The 18,888-nt window shown below is 60.2% G+C and overlaps 2 protein-coding genes across 5 annotated transcripts in view; both read left to right on the top strand.

Annotated features, from left to right (window-relative positions):
• Nucleotides 1–12,562: 12,562 nt before the first annotated feature.
• LOC117651606 lies at nucleotides 12,563–16,587 on the top strand. 3 transcript variants are annotated; one of them, XM_034395762.1, is made up of 7 exons: nucleotides 12,563–12,716; nucleotides 13,410–13,547; nucleotides 14,056–14,224; nucleotides 14,505–14,619; nucleotides 14,772–14,840; nucleotides 15,246–15,536; nucleotides 15,759–16,587. In XM_034395762.1, exons 2-7 carry the CDS (start codon nucleotides 13,412–13,414, stop codon nucleotides 15,771–15,773), a joined length of 795 nt encoding a protein of 264 aa, XP_034251653.1. In that variant the 5' UTR covers nucleotides 12,563–12,716; nucleotides 13,410–13,411; the 3' UTR covers nucleotides 15,774–16,587. The 3 variants fall into 3 exon arrangements, with proteins under 3 accessions (XP_034251653.1, XP_034251655.1, XP_034251654.1); XM_034395763.1 differs by lacking the exon at nucleotides 12,563–12,716 and adding an exon at nucleotides 12,744–12,807; XM_034395764.1 differs by lacking the exon at nucleotides 14,772–14,840 and having other exon boundaries at nucleotides 12,564–12,716.
• Nucleotides 16,588–16,812: 225 nt separating this feature from the next.
• Nucleotides 16,813–18,888, top strand: part of LOC117651580 (cAMP-dependent protein kinase catalytic subunit 3-like) — a 31,133-nt gene continuing 29,057 nt past the window's right edge. The window contains exons 1-2 of one of the 2 annotated variants that reach the window (XM_034395717.1): nucleotides 16,813–17,225; nucleotides 18,020–18,168. In XM_034395717.1, the coding sequence (XP_034251608.1) occupies nucleotides 18,024–18,168 (145 nt within the window). In that variant the 5' untranslated portion in view covers nucleotides 16,813–17,225; nucleotides 18,020–18,023. The remainder of the gene's footprint in view (nucleotides 17,226–18,019; nucleotides 18,169–18,888) is intronic. The other variant, XM_034395716.1, reaches the window with a different exon arrangement.

Raw genomic sequence — 18,888 nt, 5'->3', positions numbered from 1 at the left:
CGACGGTGGCCGCGGCACTGCCAGACCCTGGCTGGGGCTCCAAGCGGGGCCTCCCCGCCCTCCCACCCGCGACGCCCCGCGACGCCCCGCGACGCCCCTCCACGCCGCGGCCCCACCCTCGACGCTGCGTCGATCGGAGCCACCAGGGGTGGGGCTGCGCCGGGGCGGGGTGGGGCGGGGCGGGGCGGGCGGGCGGGGCAGCAGGGGCCAGGGGGTGGGCCCAGCAAGTGGAGCTGGCCTGGCGTTGCCTTGCCTGGCGTCGGGAGAGCCGCCGAGCGAGCGCCGAAACATCCGAAGGGCCGAAGGGCCGAGGGGCGGGGGAGGCGGCGCGCGGCGGTGGCTGCCTTGCCTGCCGTGGCCCTGCAAGCGACCCGCTGCGCGCTGCGCCTAGCACGACGCCCTCGGCCCGCTCTTCTTCTTGCCCTCCGCCTTGTCCTTGTTGTTTCCCAACTCATCGCCAGTGGCATCCTTTAAGTTTATGGCGGCCGGGGGTTTGGCGGTCAGCGACAAGGGTCGCATGGCCGAGCGCGGCGACGCGGCGCGTTTCGGCCGTGTCCCGAGTCTGGACGCGATCCCAGTGACACCCCCTGGCTGCCCCTGGCTGCCCCTGGCTGGCGGGGGCGTGGCAAAAGAGTGAGCCCGGAACGCGGCCCTCCACTGGAGAGGGGCTCTAATGATGGATCGTGGTTAAAAATACGCGCTCGGAATACGCTACGCCAACCTGGAGCGACCAGCGAGCTGAGTAGCCCGCCAATGCCGCCAGACGCTTTTGTTGTTGTTGTTTTTATTGTTGTTGGAGGAACAAAGCCGTCCTGGCGATACGGCGAGATAGCACTGGAGATTACGCGGGGCCAAATGGGGCAGTGCTACGCGGTGCTACGCGGTGCTGCGCGGTGCTGCGCGTTGCTGCGCGTTACTATCTAGAAGGCAGGGGCCGCGGTCCGTTTGTTCGTTTGATTCCCGTTGGCCGTTCGGTCACTTGAGGGAGACCTGCGCACAGTGGGCCAGAAGACCGGTGGAGGCGGCCAAAACTCGTGACGCGTTTTGAGCTCCAGAGTCGCTGAACAGGACTCGAACCGATCGTGTGACCCCACCAATCGATTCCTCGTTCGGAGAGCAATCATCCATTAACGTGGCGACCCGATTGTGAGAATTTTTTTTGACAAGCGAGGTTATTCTGTGAGGACAGTCCGAATAGCCGCAGGGCAACTCAACAGGCGCTGACCGCGGTCGCTATGAGTCTGGCGAACGGCAGCAGAGCTAGTCGCATTTTCAAGTGCGCCAGACACCCAGGACAACCAGTTTCCTCATCGCGATCACATTCAAATAAAGTGCATGCATACCTCGAGCTATTTCAATAAATTTAAAAATAGAACAAAATGCGACTTGGCGAATGACTTTCGAAAAGAAACGAGTTGAGTACTTTTTCGGAGTTCCGACCACATTTAATGTCTTTAGGTTTTCTTTTCCCACCCACTTCCTGAATGAGAAATAGCGACTTGGCGCGCCGTTGGCTCGGAGAGGAACCATACATTCATCTGCCACTTGCCCCCCTCTCTCCCTCGGGGCTGTCCCGCCCGAGGTCCCGTCTCCAAGTCTCGACGCACAGACTCGTCGGCCCGGTTATCCAGTACACTATTTTATACCCTCTTTCTGGACGCAGGTGTGCATGTCAAGTAACTTACTGAGTGTACCCTCCAGGTCCTAACGACGATCCCCTTCACTGACTCCGTCGGACGACTTTAAGATTGGACCAGCAAACAACTGACATACTTGTGAGGCGAAGCGGAAGTACGATCCTTTTGTTAACGGCGCTGTGCATTCGGTGCAGTGATTTCTTTGCCTCGCTCGTCATCGGCTATGCCAAAAGACGGGCGGGCTTGCACCAGGAGCCTGTCCTAGGGTCCTCCTCGTCGTCTTGTCTCTCTCACACTCACGTGGCGTCTCCTACAGGTGCGAGAGGGACAGAAGAACGAAAGCGACTCTGCAGGGCCACTGTGCACTGGAGAGGCAGAGCTGGAGAGGCACAGCTAGCGCTGCCCGCGGCGCTGGAAGCGCTGGAATGGATGCCAGCGATACCAAAGCGCCCCCCCCCAACTTCTCTGAGTCGGCGCCCGGCAGCGCCAGTAGCGCCCCTCGGATTGTTTGCAATGAATGGAATCAGAAATAGCAGAGAACACCTGACCATTGATATCGGATCGGGTGCCTTCTCCTTCTCCTCTTTCTCCTCCTCCTCCTCCTCCTCCTGTTCCTCCTGCTCCTCCTCCTCCTCCTCCTCCTCCTTCTTCTTCTTCTTCTTCTTCTTCTTCTTCTTCTTCTTCTTCTTCTTCTTCTTCTTCTTCTTCTTCTTCTTCTTCTTCTTCTTCTTCTTCTTCTTCTTCTTCTTCTTCTTCTTCTTCTTCTTCTTCTTCTTCTTCTTCTTCTTCTTCTCCTCTTCCCCTCCTCCTCCTCCTCCTTCTCATTCATGTGATTTTAACGTGTCAATGAAATAGATCTTTGCCGTTCCCCTTCTGAGACCCTCCTATAAAGTGGCCCAGACACCCTCGTGTGGTGTGTCTGCTTAGGAATGCAAGCGGCAGGCCGGGCCGTGGCAGGGCCGTGGCAGGGCCGTGGCAGGGCCGTGGCAGGGCCAGGCACGGCCTCGTTGGGGTCGGCGAGACCGAGGCGAGGCCGAGGTGAGGCGGATGGCACCACCTCGTAACTGGCGGGCCGGGCCCACAGAGGTGCGCGGATCTCGCCGGTCGGATTCTGGTTTCGGAGTTTTGGGGGAGGCGGCCGGGGCAGGGCCGGGGCAACCTCCCGGAGTCTCGTCTCCTCCAGTCGAGTGACGGTGAAGTAGGCGGACCGAGCCCCGTCCTCGTGGGGCGACACCTCCAGGCACCTCCAGACACCTCTAGACACCTCCACGACGACACTCTCGCTTCTGAATCGTCACCTCGAGACAGCACCATCAAAATCCAACTGCCGGTTAAGGACACTTGCAGCATCAAGTCATGGTGTGAACTTCAAGGCAATGTGTTAGGGAACTCTGGGCACAATTGGTTAGGTTAGGTATGTTTTCCAAGTCCACAGGAAATTATCTAATAACACACACTGGTTGTGAGGCCAAAGAGAACGGGGCTCCTTTTCAAGGAAGGGGATTTATGAGAAAGCAAAAAACAAAAAGAATGTTAAAGGTTTTCCCGAGAGTGAAGCAAAAGCTCTAATTTACGGTCGAGAGCCGAGCTTTTTTTCCCCCGCTAAAACCGCGGGGGCGGGGGAGGGGGAGGGGCAAGTGTGGAGAACGGCCTGGACCACAGGCATTGCCGCGCTGGCTGCGCTGCTGGCGTCAGCCCCCCACCACAAGCCGGCTCTCTACGCGGCCTGTGCCCTGGGCCTGGCTGAGCCGTGGCGCGGCGTCGTGCCCCCACCCCCGGGGCCCGGGGGTAGCAGCGAGTACCGTAGTGCGATCGCCCATGTCAGTCTCCGCCGTGCCGGCCTGCCTTGCCGGGCTGCCGAGGCCGGCCTGGCCTAGGTCAGTTTGAACGGCGAACGACATGTGCCTCCGCGGTCGCGCCGCGGCGGTGGCCGCTCAGATCTGCCCCCGCGGTCCCGTGGGGGCTAAAGTCTGCCAAGAAATTGGGCGGGGGCAGCGGCAGGCCGAGAGCGTCGGGGGCGGGTCGGAGGCGGGTCGGAGGCGGGCTGGGGGCGGGCTGGGGGCGGGTCGGGGGCGGGCCGGGGGCGGCGCGGAGAGGTTGGGGCCTATCGACCAGAGCGAGACTCGGAGGGGTGGGGTGGCAGTCGATATACCGGCCACCACGGCCAGTCGGGTCTGGCCCTTCTCACACGTGTGGGGCCCTCTCTGAACCTGACCTCCCCCTGGTCGGGCCCTGGTCGGGGCCTGGTCGGGCCCTGGTCGGGGCCTGGTCGGGGCCTGGTCCTGGTCGGGCCCTGGTCGGGCCCTGGTCGGGGCCTGGTCGGGGCCTGGTCGGGGCCTGGTCGGGGCCTGGTCCTGGTCGGGGCCCCTTTCCGGAGTGGTGGTCCCACTCGCGCACTGGTAGCAAACTCCACGCCCCCTCTGCGCCCCCTCCAGGCCTCCAGGCCATCGCCCGCTGTGTTCCAGGGTCCGCCGGTGCCCCTGGCTGCCGTGCCGCTCCAGGGCCACCAGGGCCACCTCTCGCCAAGGCACATCTCACCCCTCTTCCACACTTTCTGCCCCCACCACCATAAACACTCTCGCGGGGATGCCTCGCGAGTATTCCTGGCTCCTGTAGGACCCTCCAATAAATTCCTGGCCTTTTCGGTACTCCTCCCCCGCTCTCTTGCGGTGCCGCCTTCTCTCTCTCTCTCTCTCTCTCTCTCTCTCTGTTATCGGAAGAGGCACGCCAGGGGAAAGGCGGGGCAAGATTAAAAGAGGAAACGCGGCTTAGTTTTCAAACTGCGGCACGGCAGCGGTTGGCCGTTCCTCGGCCCCACACTCGTTGGCGATGGAGTGTCGCTACAGTGTGGGGGACGGTCACCCTCCCTCTCACCAGTGCAGCCCTCCTCCCCGCGTCCTCCGGGCCAGCCCAGCCCCGCGTCCCTCTCGCTCTGTCTCCCCCTTTCTTCGGTTCAGCATCCCTGCTCCAGACAACCCTCCAGATGACTCCCCCCGCCCCTTCCCGCCGGCTGGCGAAATACTTTGGGACTTTGACATTGTTCTTTGCCAGAGAAACCACGGAACTCGTTCTAAGACGGCACACTGTCAGGAGCCTGCATCCTGAAGCGGCCCTTTGAAGGTGGCCTCTCGGAATGAAGCCGAGGTGCCAGGAAAGAAAGACACCGCGACCAATTAACACGCCAGGCTGCGTCAAGGCGGAGAAGTAGAGGATGGATAAATCGTGCCTCGTTCGCAACTGCGCGACCACGGGACGGAAATTTCATGTATATTTCGGTCGAGGCCCGCCCGGCAAGGCCGGCGAGGCCACCAGGGCCGCTTCCCCGACTCAGGTCCTTCCGGACCCGGTTCCTTGACAGACACATTGAGTGACTTGTACGGCGTCTCGACGGACGGCTGGAACAAGGGCCGTTTCCATGGCACTCCTGCGAACTCCATCCTGGTGAAGGGCCGGCGGGGAGGGGGAGGGGGAGGCGAGTCTGGAGGGGAGGGGGAAGCGTAACCTAGCCTTCCCAGCCTCTTGTCCAGGACCGCTTCTCGATGTTCTATACGAGCACTTGCAAATGCGGGGGTGTGCGGGAGTTCCCTCGTAGGAGTCCGGGAGAAGGGGTTGGGCCCGGAGAGAGTGAGAGACAGAGAGAGAGAGAGAGAGAGAGAGAGAGAGAGAGAGAGCTCTCAAGCTGGAGTGGCGGTGCTATGCCGCCGCCATGGCTGCCGCGTAGTGGGATGCAGAGACAAGACGGGGGAGGGGGGGGGGATATAAGTGGGGGTCGGGGCCGGGAAGAGAGGAAAGAAGGAAGGGGGGCAAGAAAACGACACCGATTTTTGAAAATGCTCAGAATAATGTGACTATCGGGGTAGAAAAGTCTTGCCCCCGGATTCCGCGAGAAGGGGGCTGCGGGTGAGGGGCGAAGGAGGCCGGTGGTGGAGGGGGGGGGGACCTGGAGCGCCGTGCGGAGAAGGAGAGGGTTCCCCCAGGACGGCCGCAGAGAGCGGCACCGGTGGACCGTAGATCCTGCCACGGCCAAGGCGAGCCTCGCCGTGGCCGTGGCGGGGCCATGGCGTGCCTAAAGTACTCCTCCACATTCCATTGCACCGCGAAGAAGCGCTCGCGCTGGAAGCCGCCTCAACGTACCGAAGGAAACATAAGGAAACACAATCAGTTTGGAGGGGGTGGCCGGGTTGGCGGACCGGGACAGACGCAAACACACGGCGCAGCTTTCGGCACCGAGGCTGAGGCATCGCGCTTCGGCTGCCGCGACACTGTCGCGCTTCGGCTGCCGCGACACTGTCGCGCTTCGGCTGCCGCGACACTGTCGCGCTTCGGCTGCCGCGACACTGTCGCGCTTCGGCTGCCGCGACACTGTCGCGCTTCGGCTGCCGCGACACTGTCGCGCTTCGGCTGCCGCGACACTGTCGCGCTTCGGCTGCCGCGACACTGTCGCGCTTCGGCTGCCGCGACACTGTCGCGCTCGGCTGCCGCGACACTGTCGCGCTTCCGCTGCCGCGACACTGTCGCGCTTCGGCTGCCGCGACACTGTCGCGCTTCGGCTGCCGCGACACTGTCGCGCTTCCGCCTGCCGCGACACTGTCGCGCTTCGGCTGCCGCGACACTGTCGCGCTTCGGCTGCCGCGACACTGTCGCGCTTCGCCTGCCGCGACACTGTCGCGCTTCGGCTGCCGCGACACTGTCGCGCTTCGGCTGCCGCGACACTGTCGCGCTTCCCCTGCCGCGACACTGTCGCGCTTCCCCTGCCGCGACACTGTCGCGCTTCGGCTGCCGCGACACTGTCGCGCTTCCCCTGCCGCGACACTGTCGCGCTTCGGCTGCCGCGACACTGTCGCGCTTCGGCTGCCGCGACACTGTCGCGCTTCGGCTGCCGCGACACTGTCGCGCTTCGGCTGCCGCGACACTGTCGCGCTTCGGCTGCCGCGACACTGTCGCGCCTCGGCTGCCGCGACACTGTCGCGCTCGGCTGCCGCGACACTGTCGCGCTTCGGCTGCCGCGACACTGTCGCGCCTCGGCTGCCGCGACACTGTCGCGCCTCGGCTGCCACCGAAACACCCTGGCCCGCCCTGGCGCAACTAAAGCTGCTTTAGTAAAGCACGCCCCGCCGACCCGAGTCCCCCCGCGGCGCAGGTAATTGGTGGGGGCAAAAAGGGCGCGCACCTCTCACGCGCAAAACACGTCGGTCCGAAATAACTTTGGGCTCGGGCCGGCCGGGGCCCACCCCTCAGCTTGCCGTCGAGTGGCCCTCGCTCGCGTTCCATCCCGCCTCGGCGCAGTCGTCGGTCCGCTCCAATCTGGCCGCCAGATAACACGGCTATCGGCCCCGACCCACTGACGACGTGGGGCCGCGGGGGCCGCGAAGAAACCTGAGCAGGACACGTCGCCACACCCAGCTGCTCATTCATTTTATCTCCCTCAAAGTGGTTATACCTTTACAAAAAGAAAAGAGGACGTCATCCGTGCTTGGTTTCTGGGCTCGAGATTTCAAGCTAGCTCAGTGTTTTAAAGTAGTATAGGCGTTAAGAGCATTGTCATGAGAAATTGCTGAAATTTTTCCTATGAATTCTTTGAAGCTTTCTGAGCAAAAGATGTCCTACAAAAAATTTTGGTTCATGGGCTAACTTTTGAGCAAATCATACTTAAAGTTCGCGTTTTTGCATGGCGCCTTACGGGCGATCGTGGCTGCAACCCGCACAACCTGCTTTGAGGGTTGCAGCCACGATCGCCCGTAAGGCGCCATGCAAAAACGCGAACTTTAAGTATGATTTGCTCAAAAATTAGCCCATGAACCAAAATTTTTTGTAGGACATCTTTTGCTCAGAAAGCTTCAAAGAATTCATAGGCCTAAACTACCTTAAATTTCTCGCATTTATGGATAAGCCCCCCCCCCCCCCCCCCCCCCCCCTTCCCCCGGCCCGCACGCCAGGGCCCAAACGCCTCCGGGTTTTCTCGCTCCCTGAAATACCATGGTAAATGGGGGTCCGGGGGAAACCCGCGCCTCGTCGTTTTTTCGAGGTGGCGAACCGAGTGTAGAAGAAATCGTCGAATTAGGTTGCTCTCTTTAACGACCGGAGTTGGCAGGGCGTTCGGGGCCCCCTTCCCCCCCTTACCCCTTACCGCGCCCGCACGACCGGCAACACCTTAACGTGGCCCACCGTTTGCACCCAAGTCCCACTGCGTGGCACAATGTGGCTGCGGGGCCTCCGAACGCGCCTCTTTCGCTCGGGTCCTCCCCCACCTGTGGGTCGGACCGCGGGGCAGAGAGACATTAGCGACGGAAAGGAAATCTCTGTCGGCCCCGCTGGGGGACACGAGGACGCCCGTTCCTTTCAACTATTTCCCATTACGGGTCTCGCACTTGCAAATTACCAGTGGTCCCCAATTTCATTGAAAAATGCATCTTTTTGCTACGCCTTGGCCACTGTATTCTTGGGCGTATTACCGGTGTATGCCCCGGACTTTTGTGTACAGGGTATTACGGAAGTGTTTACCCCCTCGTGTCACCCACTCGAATCCAAGCCGAGGCTGAGCCGAAGCTGAGCCGAAGCCGAGCCGAAGCCCAGCCGAAGCCGAGCCGAAGCCAAGGACTCTGCCGAGAGGCAAATATCGCGGGGCAACACGCGGCGCCGCACCCAGCCACCAGAAAAAGCGCGCGTTCGAAAAGCCACTGCCTCCTCCGCAACTCCTTCCCCGTGTGCAAGAGACACGAGCGGACCACGCCCACGAACGCACCCCCGGGGGGTACACTGGCACACGCGCTTGCCGGGACGCGATTTCGCCACGCCCCTGGCGCCTCTCTGCCAGCCAGGCAGCCTGCGCGCAGTCAGGGTGCACGCCGTGGGCACGCAGTGGAGGCAGGCGAGCAAGGCGCTCACCGTGCTTCCAGCTTTCATGCCCTGATCCAAGGTTTTATGAAACCTCGCATGCGCGCGCGCACGCTCACACACACGCTCACACACACTCACACACACACACACACAGAGCAAGCGCCGATCTCCCGCGCCCTGCCCCGGGCTGGCTCGCAGTGTGGTGGCTGGCTCGCAGTGTGGCTGCCTCGGGGGATGCTGCTCCGCTGCTCCCGCCTCGCTCTGCTTGTAATCTGTTCACCTGTTCGCTGGCCGGCCACGCGACGCCACGCGACGCCACGGCACCGCAGCGAGCAGCGGGTTTGACGGAGCTGCGGCAGCGTGGCGGGGAAAGGAGGGGGGGGGGGACGTTTGCTGAGGGTAGTCGCTGCGGTTGGCAGAGGACGTGGATGGGTGGAGAAAAGGGGAGGGGGGGCAGAGGGCTGTATGGCAGAGGGCATTAATCACGCATAGCTACCCCCCGTGGGAGCCTTAGTGAGGGGGAGGAGTTTCCAATACCAATTCGACTGCGTACTTGATCCTGCAAGCTCGGAGAAAATATAATTCGTCGTGTATTGGCAGGGCGGGGAACCTGATCGTGCGAATACGGAATAAAGGGCGGGGATATGCGAGGGTACGGGACACCCGATGCCCCCTCCAGTCTTTCCAGGCTTCCTCCAGGCTTCCTCCAGGCTTCCTCCAGGCTTCCTCCAGGCTTCCTCCAGGCTGCCTCCAGGCGACTGCAAGACGTGCGCGCAAACTCACGCGCGGCCGGAGGAAAGGGGGGGGGGACTTTTGCCGACAGCCAATAGACTTTGAAGTTCGTGTCAAGTTGAAACTTGCGCTGTTTGCGTCGCCTCGCCCGCAACGGGCCCTCCTGGCAGGCCCGGCAGGCCGAGCTGGCAGCCGATACGTATTGAACTGGGCGTGGCGCGGCGCGGCGGCACAGACCAGCTGGCGGCCTAACGGGGCGGGGCGGGGCCGGGCCGGGCCGCCGAGGGCCTGGCCGGGAGCACGTCCACGAAGGGTTGCCCGTGCAGGCGCCGAATGAGACTGCAACGATCAATCGATAAAAGCTTTAGCCGAGCTTCGAGCTTGGGCCGGCCAGCTTGGGCTGGCTTGGGACAGCTTGACGTTATTTTTCAAGCCCGCATCGCATCGTGCGCGGCAGCGCGGCCCGGCTGGCCTTTTTCCGGGTAAGTGGGTGCAGCACGGGGAGGGTCTACCCCTCCGGAAACCCCTCCCGAAATTACAGTGGCGAGGTCAATCTCACTTATCGCAGGACATCAATTCTTCCACAATCTTCCCCGCATTATTCCTCGCTCCCTGGACAAACTTAAAACTTTGGGGCGCCAAAATGACGAAAGTTTAAAGCAGGCGGCGGCTCCTCCTATTTCATTCCGCTCGGCTCGCGCTCGGCGTGCTCGGCGCGCTCGGCCCGCGCGTGGATTGGTTGGTGTCAGCCCCGTCCTCTGTCAAGCTCCCAAAATAGGCGAGAGTCGCGGTCCGCGTCCGGCCCCCACGGGCCACGCCACGCCACGCCACGCCACGCCACGCCACGCCACGCCACGCCACGCCGCGGCCTCCCCTAGTGCGGCGCCCTGTCCACCCCCTCCGCCAGGCTCCGGCAAGGTGAAGCACGGAAAAACAATTTCACGAAGGAAAAAAAATGTCTGTTATTTCGCAAGTAAAAAAAAAGGTGTTCCCATTTTCATTGCTGAGCGAAGCGAAGCACCCTGTTGGGGAATTTAAACGTTCAAATTGTCCGCCTCCCCCCCGGATACCTTTAGTTTACAATAGGTATCTTATTATTGATCTTAATCTTATACCTATATATGTATACATAGTCCGAGGTCAGTAGTCCGAGGTCAATAGTTCGAGGTCAATAGTCCGAGGTCAATAATTTTCAAAATAAACAATTTCTGATTTACTACTTACGAAAATGCATTTCCATCTCCAGCAAAATCCAGCTCAGCAGCGAGGCCGAAGGCCTTCCCCTGACTAGTAACTTGTTTTTTTTTGGGGGGGGGGGAGCAGGCTACACCTCTTGGTACTCAGCTATCCATGTCCCCGGCTGGAGGCTCCAGCGAAGGGTCTGCTGGAGGGTCCGCTAGCCTCCGGAGGGGCGCGCGGGAGGGAACGGGGTGAGTAGATTCCATTAGATATTACTGAAACGTCTCGCGGACTTTTGGCCGTTCCGGGCGGCGCTGGAGCGGTGCTGGAGTGGCGCTGGGGTGGGGCTGGAGAGAGGCAGGGGGAAAGCAAGAAAGTTTCTGGTGGTGCTCTCGCCGCACCGCCTGCTGGCCCATCCCCGGCCCGCCCATGAGGAGGCCTGCGTTGTACAACAGGATGCTTGTGCGAAAGTCCACGAGGTGGCACAGTCAGAAACCGCGGCCCGCTACGATCGCAGCGGCCTAACCAGCCTTAGTGCCTCGGCAGTGTGCGACCGCGCTACAGGGGCTGCTCCGGCGGGGTTGCCCCGCCCCGCCCCGCCCCGCCCCGCCCCGCCCCAATCCAAGGAACTGGCGCGCAAGACGCTGCTGACTCCCCGATGACATTAGGAATTCTCCGGAGACCTTTCGCCAGCATGCCGCCATTGTTTCGCGACTTGTTCGCCGCCCATGCCGTGCCATGCCGTGCCTTGCCGTCGTGTCGTTCGGCGTGGGCGGCACCAAGAGGCGGCAGCGGACGCACCCCGCAGTCGCTACACAATTAATACTGCCGTTCGGCGGCGCTTGACTGATTCCCCGGGTCGTGTTCCTCGCTCCGTCTCTCTCGCACTTATACGGGGATGCCCCATGGGTGCGAGAGAGACAGAGCGACGGAAACGACTCTCAGTGTGCTGGAGAAGTTGCCGCCGAACTGCAGCCCAGGTGACTCTTTGGTAGTCACAGCAGCGGAATTAGCGATACATTGAGCGATTGCTGCCTCTTCCTTCACGCCGTCGATGGCCTCGGGGGCGGCCTCGGGGGCGGCCTCGGGGGCGGCCGTGACGGCGAGCTAGCGATACGTCCCCCGGCGTGGCGCTGGTCCCGCTGGTCCCGCTGGTCCCGCGGGTCGCCGGCGCGCAGCCCTCGGCCTTGTCCAGCACGCGCAAAAAGAAAATATAACTTGATATCTGGGTCACTGGCCATCACTCACCCGCGCCACGCCGCCCCCTAGGGAAGGGCTTAAGGGCTGCGCCGGAGCCGGAAAAAAAAATGGCGACCCGCCAAAAATAGGGACATTAATTTTGCTGCTCACTTTATTCCAGTTCTAATTTCAACGTAAGACTGTTAGTCCAAGGAAAGCGCACGCAAAGACCCTCGTTAAATGAAAGACGCGGTCGTGATTGGGTGTCGGCAGCGCGGAAGGAGTGCGGCCGGCCGCCGAACCTGACGGCCTGCTTGCTGCCTGCTTTCCGCCTGCCACCCCGACGACGCCGTGCCGCGCCAGGCACCGCGCCGCGCCCTGACGGACACCCCGTGACAGGCTGGCCACACCTGGAACCTGGAACATGGTCGGACCGCGCGATAAAACCGGAGGAGGTGGCACTTCCGTATCTGCAGCCCGCCGCGCCCCGCCCCGCCACCTCCGCGGCCGCCCACCGCCCCCGTGGCGGGGCGGGGCGGGCGGGGCGGGGTGGGGCGCACGGCGGCGTTATCGACCCGGCGCGCCTCCGTCGGCCACCGCCAGGGGCGCCACTCGCCGGCGCTCCGCCGCCGCCCGCCGCGGGGCTGGCGCTCGCAGGGGTGCCAACGGGGGTTGCGCGAGGGGGGTGCGTCCGTCGCCGTCCTGGCCGCCATCCGCGACGTCGACGCCGAGCCTCCGTCCAGCCAGACCACCCCGAGTCCGCGGGCGCCGTGACCGCCACCGCGGAGACCTCCCCGTCGTGGACGCGCGCCCCGCCCCGCGCCGTGGGGTTGGCGGCGCCGCGGGCGCGCGGACGGCGCACAAGCAGGGCGGCAGGGTGGCAGGCCTGTGGCAGGCAGGTGGCCCTACCTCCTCCGAGCCACCGCACGCCCTTCCAGGCGCGTGGCGGCCAGCGTGCGTGCGCGTGCGTCCGTGCGCGTGCGTGGCACTGCGTGCGCCGCGCCACGGCCAGTGCCACAACCTGGTGGCCCCCGAGTGCACCTGCTGCTAGTGGCCACTAGTGGCGCTGCAGCTTGGGGAGCGCGGCCGAGCGGGAGGGCCGCGTCGACGGGGACGTCCGGACCGCCGATCGCGTGCCCACCGATTCGCCAGGTGAGTGGCAAGCTGGGTGGCAAGGTGGGTGGCAAGTGGCGCCCATGCCGAGGCGACGCGGAAGCAGTGTGGGAGCAGTGCACGAGTTGAGGTTAGGGCGGCCCCAGCCAGACGTGTGTTTGTTGTGCCCAGGCGGTTGAGGTTACACTGGTGGAGGAAGAGGACGGAACTTGTCTCGTCAATTGTTTACTCAGACCATTCGTACCTTGCCAACTACAGCTCCGTACCTCTTTCCCGCACCAGTTAACGTCCTTATGGGGACTACGCAGAAGCAGTGCGGAAGTCCTTATTCTTTACGTACCCCTGTTTTCGTACATTTTCCGTACCAAAACTAAGGAACTTTTCGCGGTGATTCAGTGGAGTGAGATGCGGACTGGCAGCTGCGTAATGAGGCTTAACAAAGGGGCTAAATGTGGGGCGTGCACGATACATGTGTAAAACGCTCTGGCGAAACGGCGAAGTGCAAACGATTTTGTGTGCGATACATACGGGCGGGAACGAACAAGGTTACGGATGCGTTTGCCACGCAATTTACCTACGTACAGAAGTTGTTTGCCCCCAGAATGTAAAACGTATCTGTGCAAAGAATGTGGAGAGTTGTTGTCCCTCCTCGCGAAACGGTGGGATGCCACCTGCGGTACATGGCGCACTACAGGTCGAATGAACTGACTTTGTTGTCCCGTTTGATTCCAGATATGCTACTGCACCCGCCCCCCGCCGTCCAGTTCAAGATGCCTGAGGGTTCGACCGCGACGACGACGCCCCCGTGGAGCCCCGAGGCCGGGCGGCACGGCAAGAAGACTTCCGCCTTGCAGTACTTCGGCTCCTTCAGTGAGTCTGGCCATCTCTCAGCGCACGGTGGGCCAGAAGACCGGTGGAGGCGGCCAAAACTCCAGGCGCGTTTTGAGCTCCAGAGTCGCTGAATGGGACTCGAATCGAACGTGTGACCCCACCAATGGGTTGCTCTCCGGACGAGTAATCCATTGGTGGGGTCCCACTTCCGGTTCGAGGCCTGCTTAGCGACTCTGGAGCTCGAAACGCCTCCATCGGTCTTCTGGCCCATGTGCAGTGCACGTACTGACCATCCCGTCCGGGGAACGAATTGACCCGTCGCTACCCCGCGCGCGAGAGACTCTCTGGCAGTGCCAGCCGCGTGGCCCGACTCCTCGCGAGGGGTATCGACGAGGTTGCTTTTGCCTTGAAGATCTTGAGAGAGTGCACTGTTAGTGCTGCGGCGATTTGTCCGTGAAGCACTAGCGGCATCTGTAGTGACTGGAGTGGTGCTGGTTGACTGTTTTGGTAGTGGTTTCTCAAAGTTTGATGCACCTGTTTTCGATAGAGTCGACCAGTCACAGCGAGGACGCCATGACGGCGGCCCTCAACGGGGAGCAGATCCGCGCGCACCACGCCGAGGACTTCCTCATCTCCCTCATCCTCATCGCCATCGTGCTGTTCGCCGCTGCCATGGCCTCCTTCTTCTGGAGGAAGTACAGGTCCATCCACCTCAGGTTGGTACGGCAGTGGCGCGCAGTGGACCCGAAGACCATTGGAGCTGGTCAAGGTCCCGGACGCGTTTTGAGCTCCAGAATCGCTAAATAGGACTCAAAAGGAACGAGGAATCCATTGGTGGGGCCACACGCTCGCGGTTCTAGTCCTGTTTCGTGACTCTGGAGCTCAAAACTCGTCTAGAGTTTTGGCCGCCTGCGCTGATCTTCTGGCCCACTGAGAGGCGGCCGAAAGTTGTGCTAATTGTTGAAGGGTTTGGCTGACTCGCTGCTCTGCTTTTAGGAGTCAGAGCGCGTACGAGTACTCGCAACTAAGCCAGACCGAGAGGGAGATAGCAGACCTGTCGGAGATAGCCGATGACCTCGGAATATCAATTAACACTTCGACTGATGAAGAGGTAAGCGGCGGCAGGCTCGTCTTCGGCATGCTCTTCCCACTCTCTCTTTTTCTTTTGTTTTCTGTGTTTTGTTTTCCTGTCTCCGTCTGGATTGGTCTTCGGCGGGTCCCGTCAGGAAAGATGCCGGCAGAGATGTTGACTTTTGGTTGTAGGTGTACCGACAGGACACGCGCGCCTCGGCGGGGCTAGTCAGGCCCAGTCTTCGCTACACTCTGCTCAGTGTAAAAGGAATGAAGCTTGCGGTTGAGCGCAACCTGGGGCGGGATTCATCGCTACTCAAGCGCAGAGAAAGAAGGGGGGATGTTTCATGTAAATCGCTGGCCGCTAGAGAAGCCAAGGCGGGGTATTCAAACGCTCGTCACCAAGCGCTCTTTGTCACTTGCCGTTCACTCTTTTTCTGATGTTTCTGCACCTCACACCGTCGATATCAAGTTGTAAGCCCCCATAACACGCCTTATAAATTTCCCACAGGGAATCGACGCACTTTTCCTTCTCGAGAAAAGAGAATTATTTTGAGTTGAGCATTGCCCACCTAGTAGCGCCCGAGACTCATCAAACATTTGTATCGAGCTATCCTGAAGCTCATCGTCCATTCATCCTCGTCTTCCCTTGTTTACTTTTTCCAGGACCTGGAGCCCGCTTGCCCCGCCACCATATCAGTTACTGCTAGCTACATCACGAACATTGCTACCAGCAACAATATCAACAACAACAACGACGGCGACGCCGCCAAGTTCAACAACAACCAGCAACAAGATGACGACCTGCTCGACATGCCCGTGACCCCTGACGCGTCGCTGGCGCCCCCGCACCTCCAAGGCCTGCCGGCCCCGCTGCAGCCAGACACGACCCCCATCCACATCCAGGCGGACCCATCCCGGACGACCACGGTGTCCCTCTTCGTCGACTCGGACGAGGTAAAGCACGCGTTTGCAGAGGGAAAAGGCAACAAAAAACTTGGAGTCACCTACACAAAAAGTTTATATACGAACGACTTTGGTTTTAGTTGTGTAAAGAAAACCACTAAAACTGCCTAGCGATTAAAATGGAGTCAATTTCTCTATAATATCAAGGCTACACTCTGGCCAAATTTACTGTAAGACTGTCTGAATGTTGCAACTGCAACTCTCTGATTCCAGGAACTGCTGCAGTGACGTGAAGCACGGCTGGGCACCGCCTTGGTGCACTTTCATGTCTTCAGGCTAGCATCTTCCTCCAGCTCCACCGCGAGAGGCCTCTAGAAGCATAGCCAGATTCAGTGATTTGTGTGTTGTTGTTGTTTTTTTAGCTGATCACCTGCACACGTAATTATAAGCGATATTGTGATGGTAGATTAAGTAGGTAAGATCAGAATTTATTCTGTTACTCTCTTTCGTCCTAATTAAGACATTAACTATTGTAAATATTGGACTGAAAAAAATAATTGGAAGCGATTCGCGAGGAGAGCTTTGTTCAAATGGTTTCTATAGTTTCGTCCCTCATCTTCTAAAGCTAAGATTTCTCTTCCTCGCCTCGACTGTCATTTTGTCCAACTGTTCGGAACGGATTTGCGCACACCAACTGACTTACTATACATTTGGCATGTGATGTGAAATTCAACGAATGTTACACACTATAAGCGTGAACGAACCGGATTCGCACGACCTTAAGATCGAGGAGCAGTGCATTCGCAATTTTACGTTTAGCTGAACACAAGCAAGTGCATCTTTCATAAGTTTCCCCAAAGACATTCAGTGAGTGAGTGCCTACGCCTACAATGCACTGCACACTCCTCCATTCTTCACAAGTCGTAAAGAACGTTGGCGTCACAAAATCCAATAAAAAGCAATCCGAGACAAACAACCCGCTGTAAGTGAGGTCTTTTACACCGGACACGTTCGGTCAGTGAGTGTGCGTATTCCCGTCCTAGGAGTCCGCAACAAGGAAAACGTGTATACCAAAAAAACAATAAAAACAATTTCCAAAGTACTCACGTTGCTTCATTTCCCGAAATTGGCCTGGGCAACGGTTAGGCCTTTCGGTCGGCCCGTTGGTTCATTTGGCCGGGTTCATTGATACTTGGTCACGGTGTGGCGCGGGGCGCGGGGGCCGCGGCGGCAGTGGGGGCCCGCCGGACGCCGCGCCGCTCAGGGCAGGCAGGGCACGGCGGCACGGCACGGCAGGGCCACGGCGCGAGCAGAGCAGGCAGGAGCAGAGCCGCCAGTCCACTGCCGGTAGACGCTGCCTGCAGACGTGCGGTCGGCGACAGGGACGGGCCGCGAAGCCCACACTCGCGCGAGAGCCTTACGGTGGACAGACGCGACGCGGAAAAAGTGCCGACAGTGTGCGGACCGCCGAGGGCGCGACGTCTAAGTACACCGTTCGAGTTTCCAGCTGCTGCTGCGGGTTGCGCCGGTCAGCGGCTCGGTCCAGCCACCTGTTGAGCCTGGCCCTCCACAAGTGTCTGTGTGTGTGATTGTGTGTGTGTGAGTGTTCTGCCGCGGGTGTTGAGGGGAAGTGCCCCAAGTGAAAATGTGTATGGAATACAGTGAAACTGAAGCCAGTGTCCTCCTCTGAAGGATTATTAACCCACATAGTTTGGACAGCGCGCTCCGTGGAACAATAAGGTAAGGTTTCTAAATGCTTTCGTCAAGTGCTAAACGAAGACTCAAAACGCAAAAATCTAACCCGTTTCAATATAGGGTCGCGATAAACAGTTTTTGAGGTTGACCCACTATCGAAAAACTGCAGACAATCCATCAAAATCTGTGCCGCGCAGCGTTTACGGACGCGTTCTTTTCCCAGTGTGTGCACCCTGCTGACGGAGCAAGGGACTTCCCTCTTTAATCCGTCAGCGTGTCGCGGTGCAACAAGGCGCGGGCTCGTGTCCAAAGCGACCATTCCCGCCGTTTCGCAAGGAAATGTGTCGCCGAGGCTAGCCACGCCAGAACTTGTCTGACAATGCGATGCAGCGCGGCGCCACGCGGAGCCTGCTTGCCACTGCCTGCATTGTTGCTATCGCGAAATGGCGGCGCGCGAGGGCCCCGCCTAGAAGTGGGGCATCGAGAGAAAACTGCTCACTCCACTGCTCTATCCGTGCATCAACTCGATTACCGAGGCCGGGTCGCGCCGCACCGGTTACGCCTCGACGGTAGGAAGGGAACGGCGCGCTGGTGGGATTCGAACCGCCGACCTTCGTCTCCCGGACGCGTTTTGAGCTCCAGAGTAGCTAAGCAGGACTCGAACCGAACGTGCGACCCCACCAATGGATTCCTCGTTCGGAGAGCAATTCATTGGTGGGGTCGCACGCACGGTTCGAGTCCTGTTTAGCGACTCTGGAGCTCGAAACGCGTCCGAGACTTTGACCGCCTCCACCGGTCTTCTGGCCCACTGTGCGTCACCGCTACATCGGCTTGGTCGGCAGGATGGCGTCCTCCACGGTGCTGCGCCGCGAGCCGGCCGTGTGCCTCAAGGACGTCAAGGACGCCGCCACGGCCTCGGACAACAGCGACTCGGACGGCGAGAAGGACCTGCTGGGCCTGGAGGACTTCGAAATTATAAAGACGATCGGTGAGTAGCGACGACCGGGCCGCGTTGGTCGAACTCGGGATCATTCAGGGTCACTTGTGAAAGGTCTTCGCATCATGGAGAAAAGTCCTCCTTATATGCACGGTGAAATATTTGTTGTCACTTACAATAGTGCGTGACACGTTGGAGCGCAGCCTTTCGCTGCAAGACTTCAAGAGAGCAGAAAAACGGACGTCTCTGTACGTTAGAAAAACCACATTTTGATGTAAAACGTGTTACGATACTGTCGACTGCAGCTGAGTGAAAATCAATTCCTTAGCTTTTCCTTGAATCTGGAATAATGCACTCCAGTGCACCTGCTGCAGGCGGTGCTTGCGCCAGGTGCGCTATGGTTCACATTCAAGGCGCGCCTGCTCCTCATTGACATTCAGATTCAAAACGCGACGAGGTAATAATTGAAATGTATTCTGCAGTCGCGTCCCGCTACAAATCTCGGCAAACTATTCGCAGTTAGTTAGAGTCCCACGGGGATGCTGGCTGGGCTGCGGTGCCTGGCGGTGGTGCGGCGTTGCAGCGCGAAGCGACCCACTCGGCCATTGTCTTCATTCGCACGCTTGTTGCGTCGAGGCGGCCGTGTGTGTGTGTGTGTGTGCGTGTGTGGGGCAGGCCAAGGGAAAGGAGCGACAGAGAAAGATGCACTGCCAACGGCACGAGGCGCGGTGTTGCAGGTGCTCGCACTCTGTTTCGCCGCAAAATTTTAAA

This window comes from Thrips palmi, unplaced genomic scaffold, assembly GCF_012932325.1.
Source record: "Thrips palmi isolate BJ-2018 unplaced genomic scaffold, TpBJ-2018v1 HiC_scaffold_6, whole genome shotgun sequence".
In the NCBI taxonomy this organism is placed as follows: Eukaryota; Metazoa; Arthropoda; class Insecta; order Thysanoptera; family Thripidae; genus Thrips; species Thrips palmi.
Note: the sequence above shows the minus strand (reverse complement) of the source record. Positions and strands in the feature narration are given on the sequence as shown.

Excerpts from the sequence above, each read along its gene's own strand:
- LOC117651606 (XM_034395762.1), top strand. The coding sequence starts at position 13,412 with ATGCTACTGCACCCGCCCCCCGCCGTCCAGTTCAAGATGCCTGAGGGT. Across the intron at positions 13,548-14,055 it reads GCAGTACTTCGGCTCCTTCA|AGTCGACCAGTCACAGCGAG; the intron begins GTGAGTCTGGCC and ends TGTTTTCGATAG. Across the intron at positions 14,841-15,245 it reads TTCGCTACACTCTGCTCAGT|GACCTGGAGCCCGCTTGCCC; the intron begins GTAAAAGGAATG and ends TACTTTTTCCAG.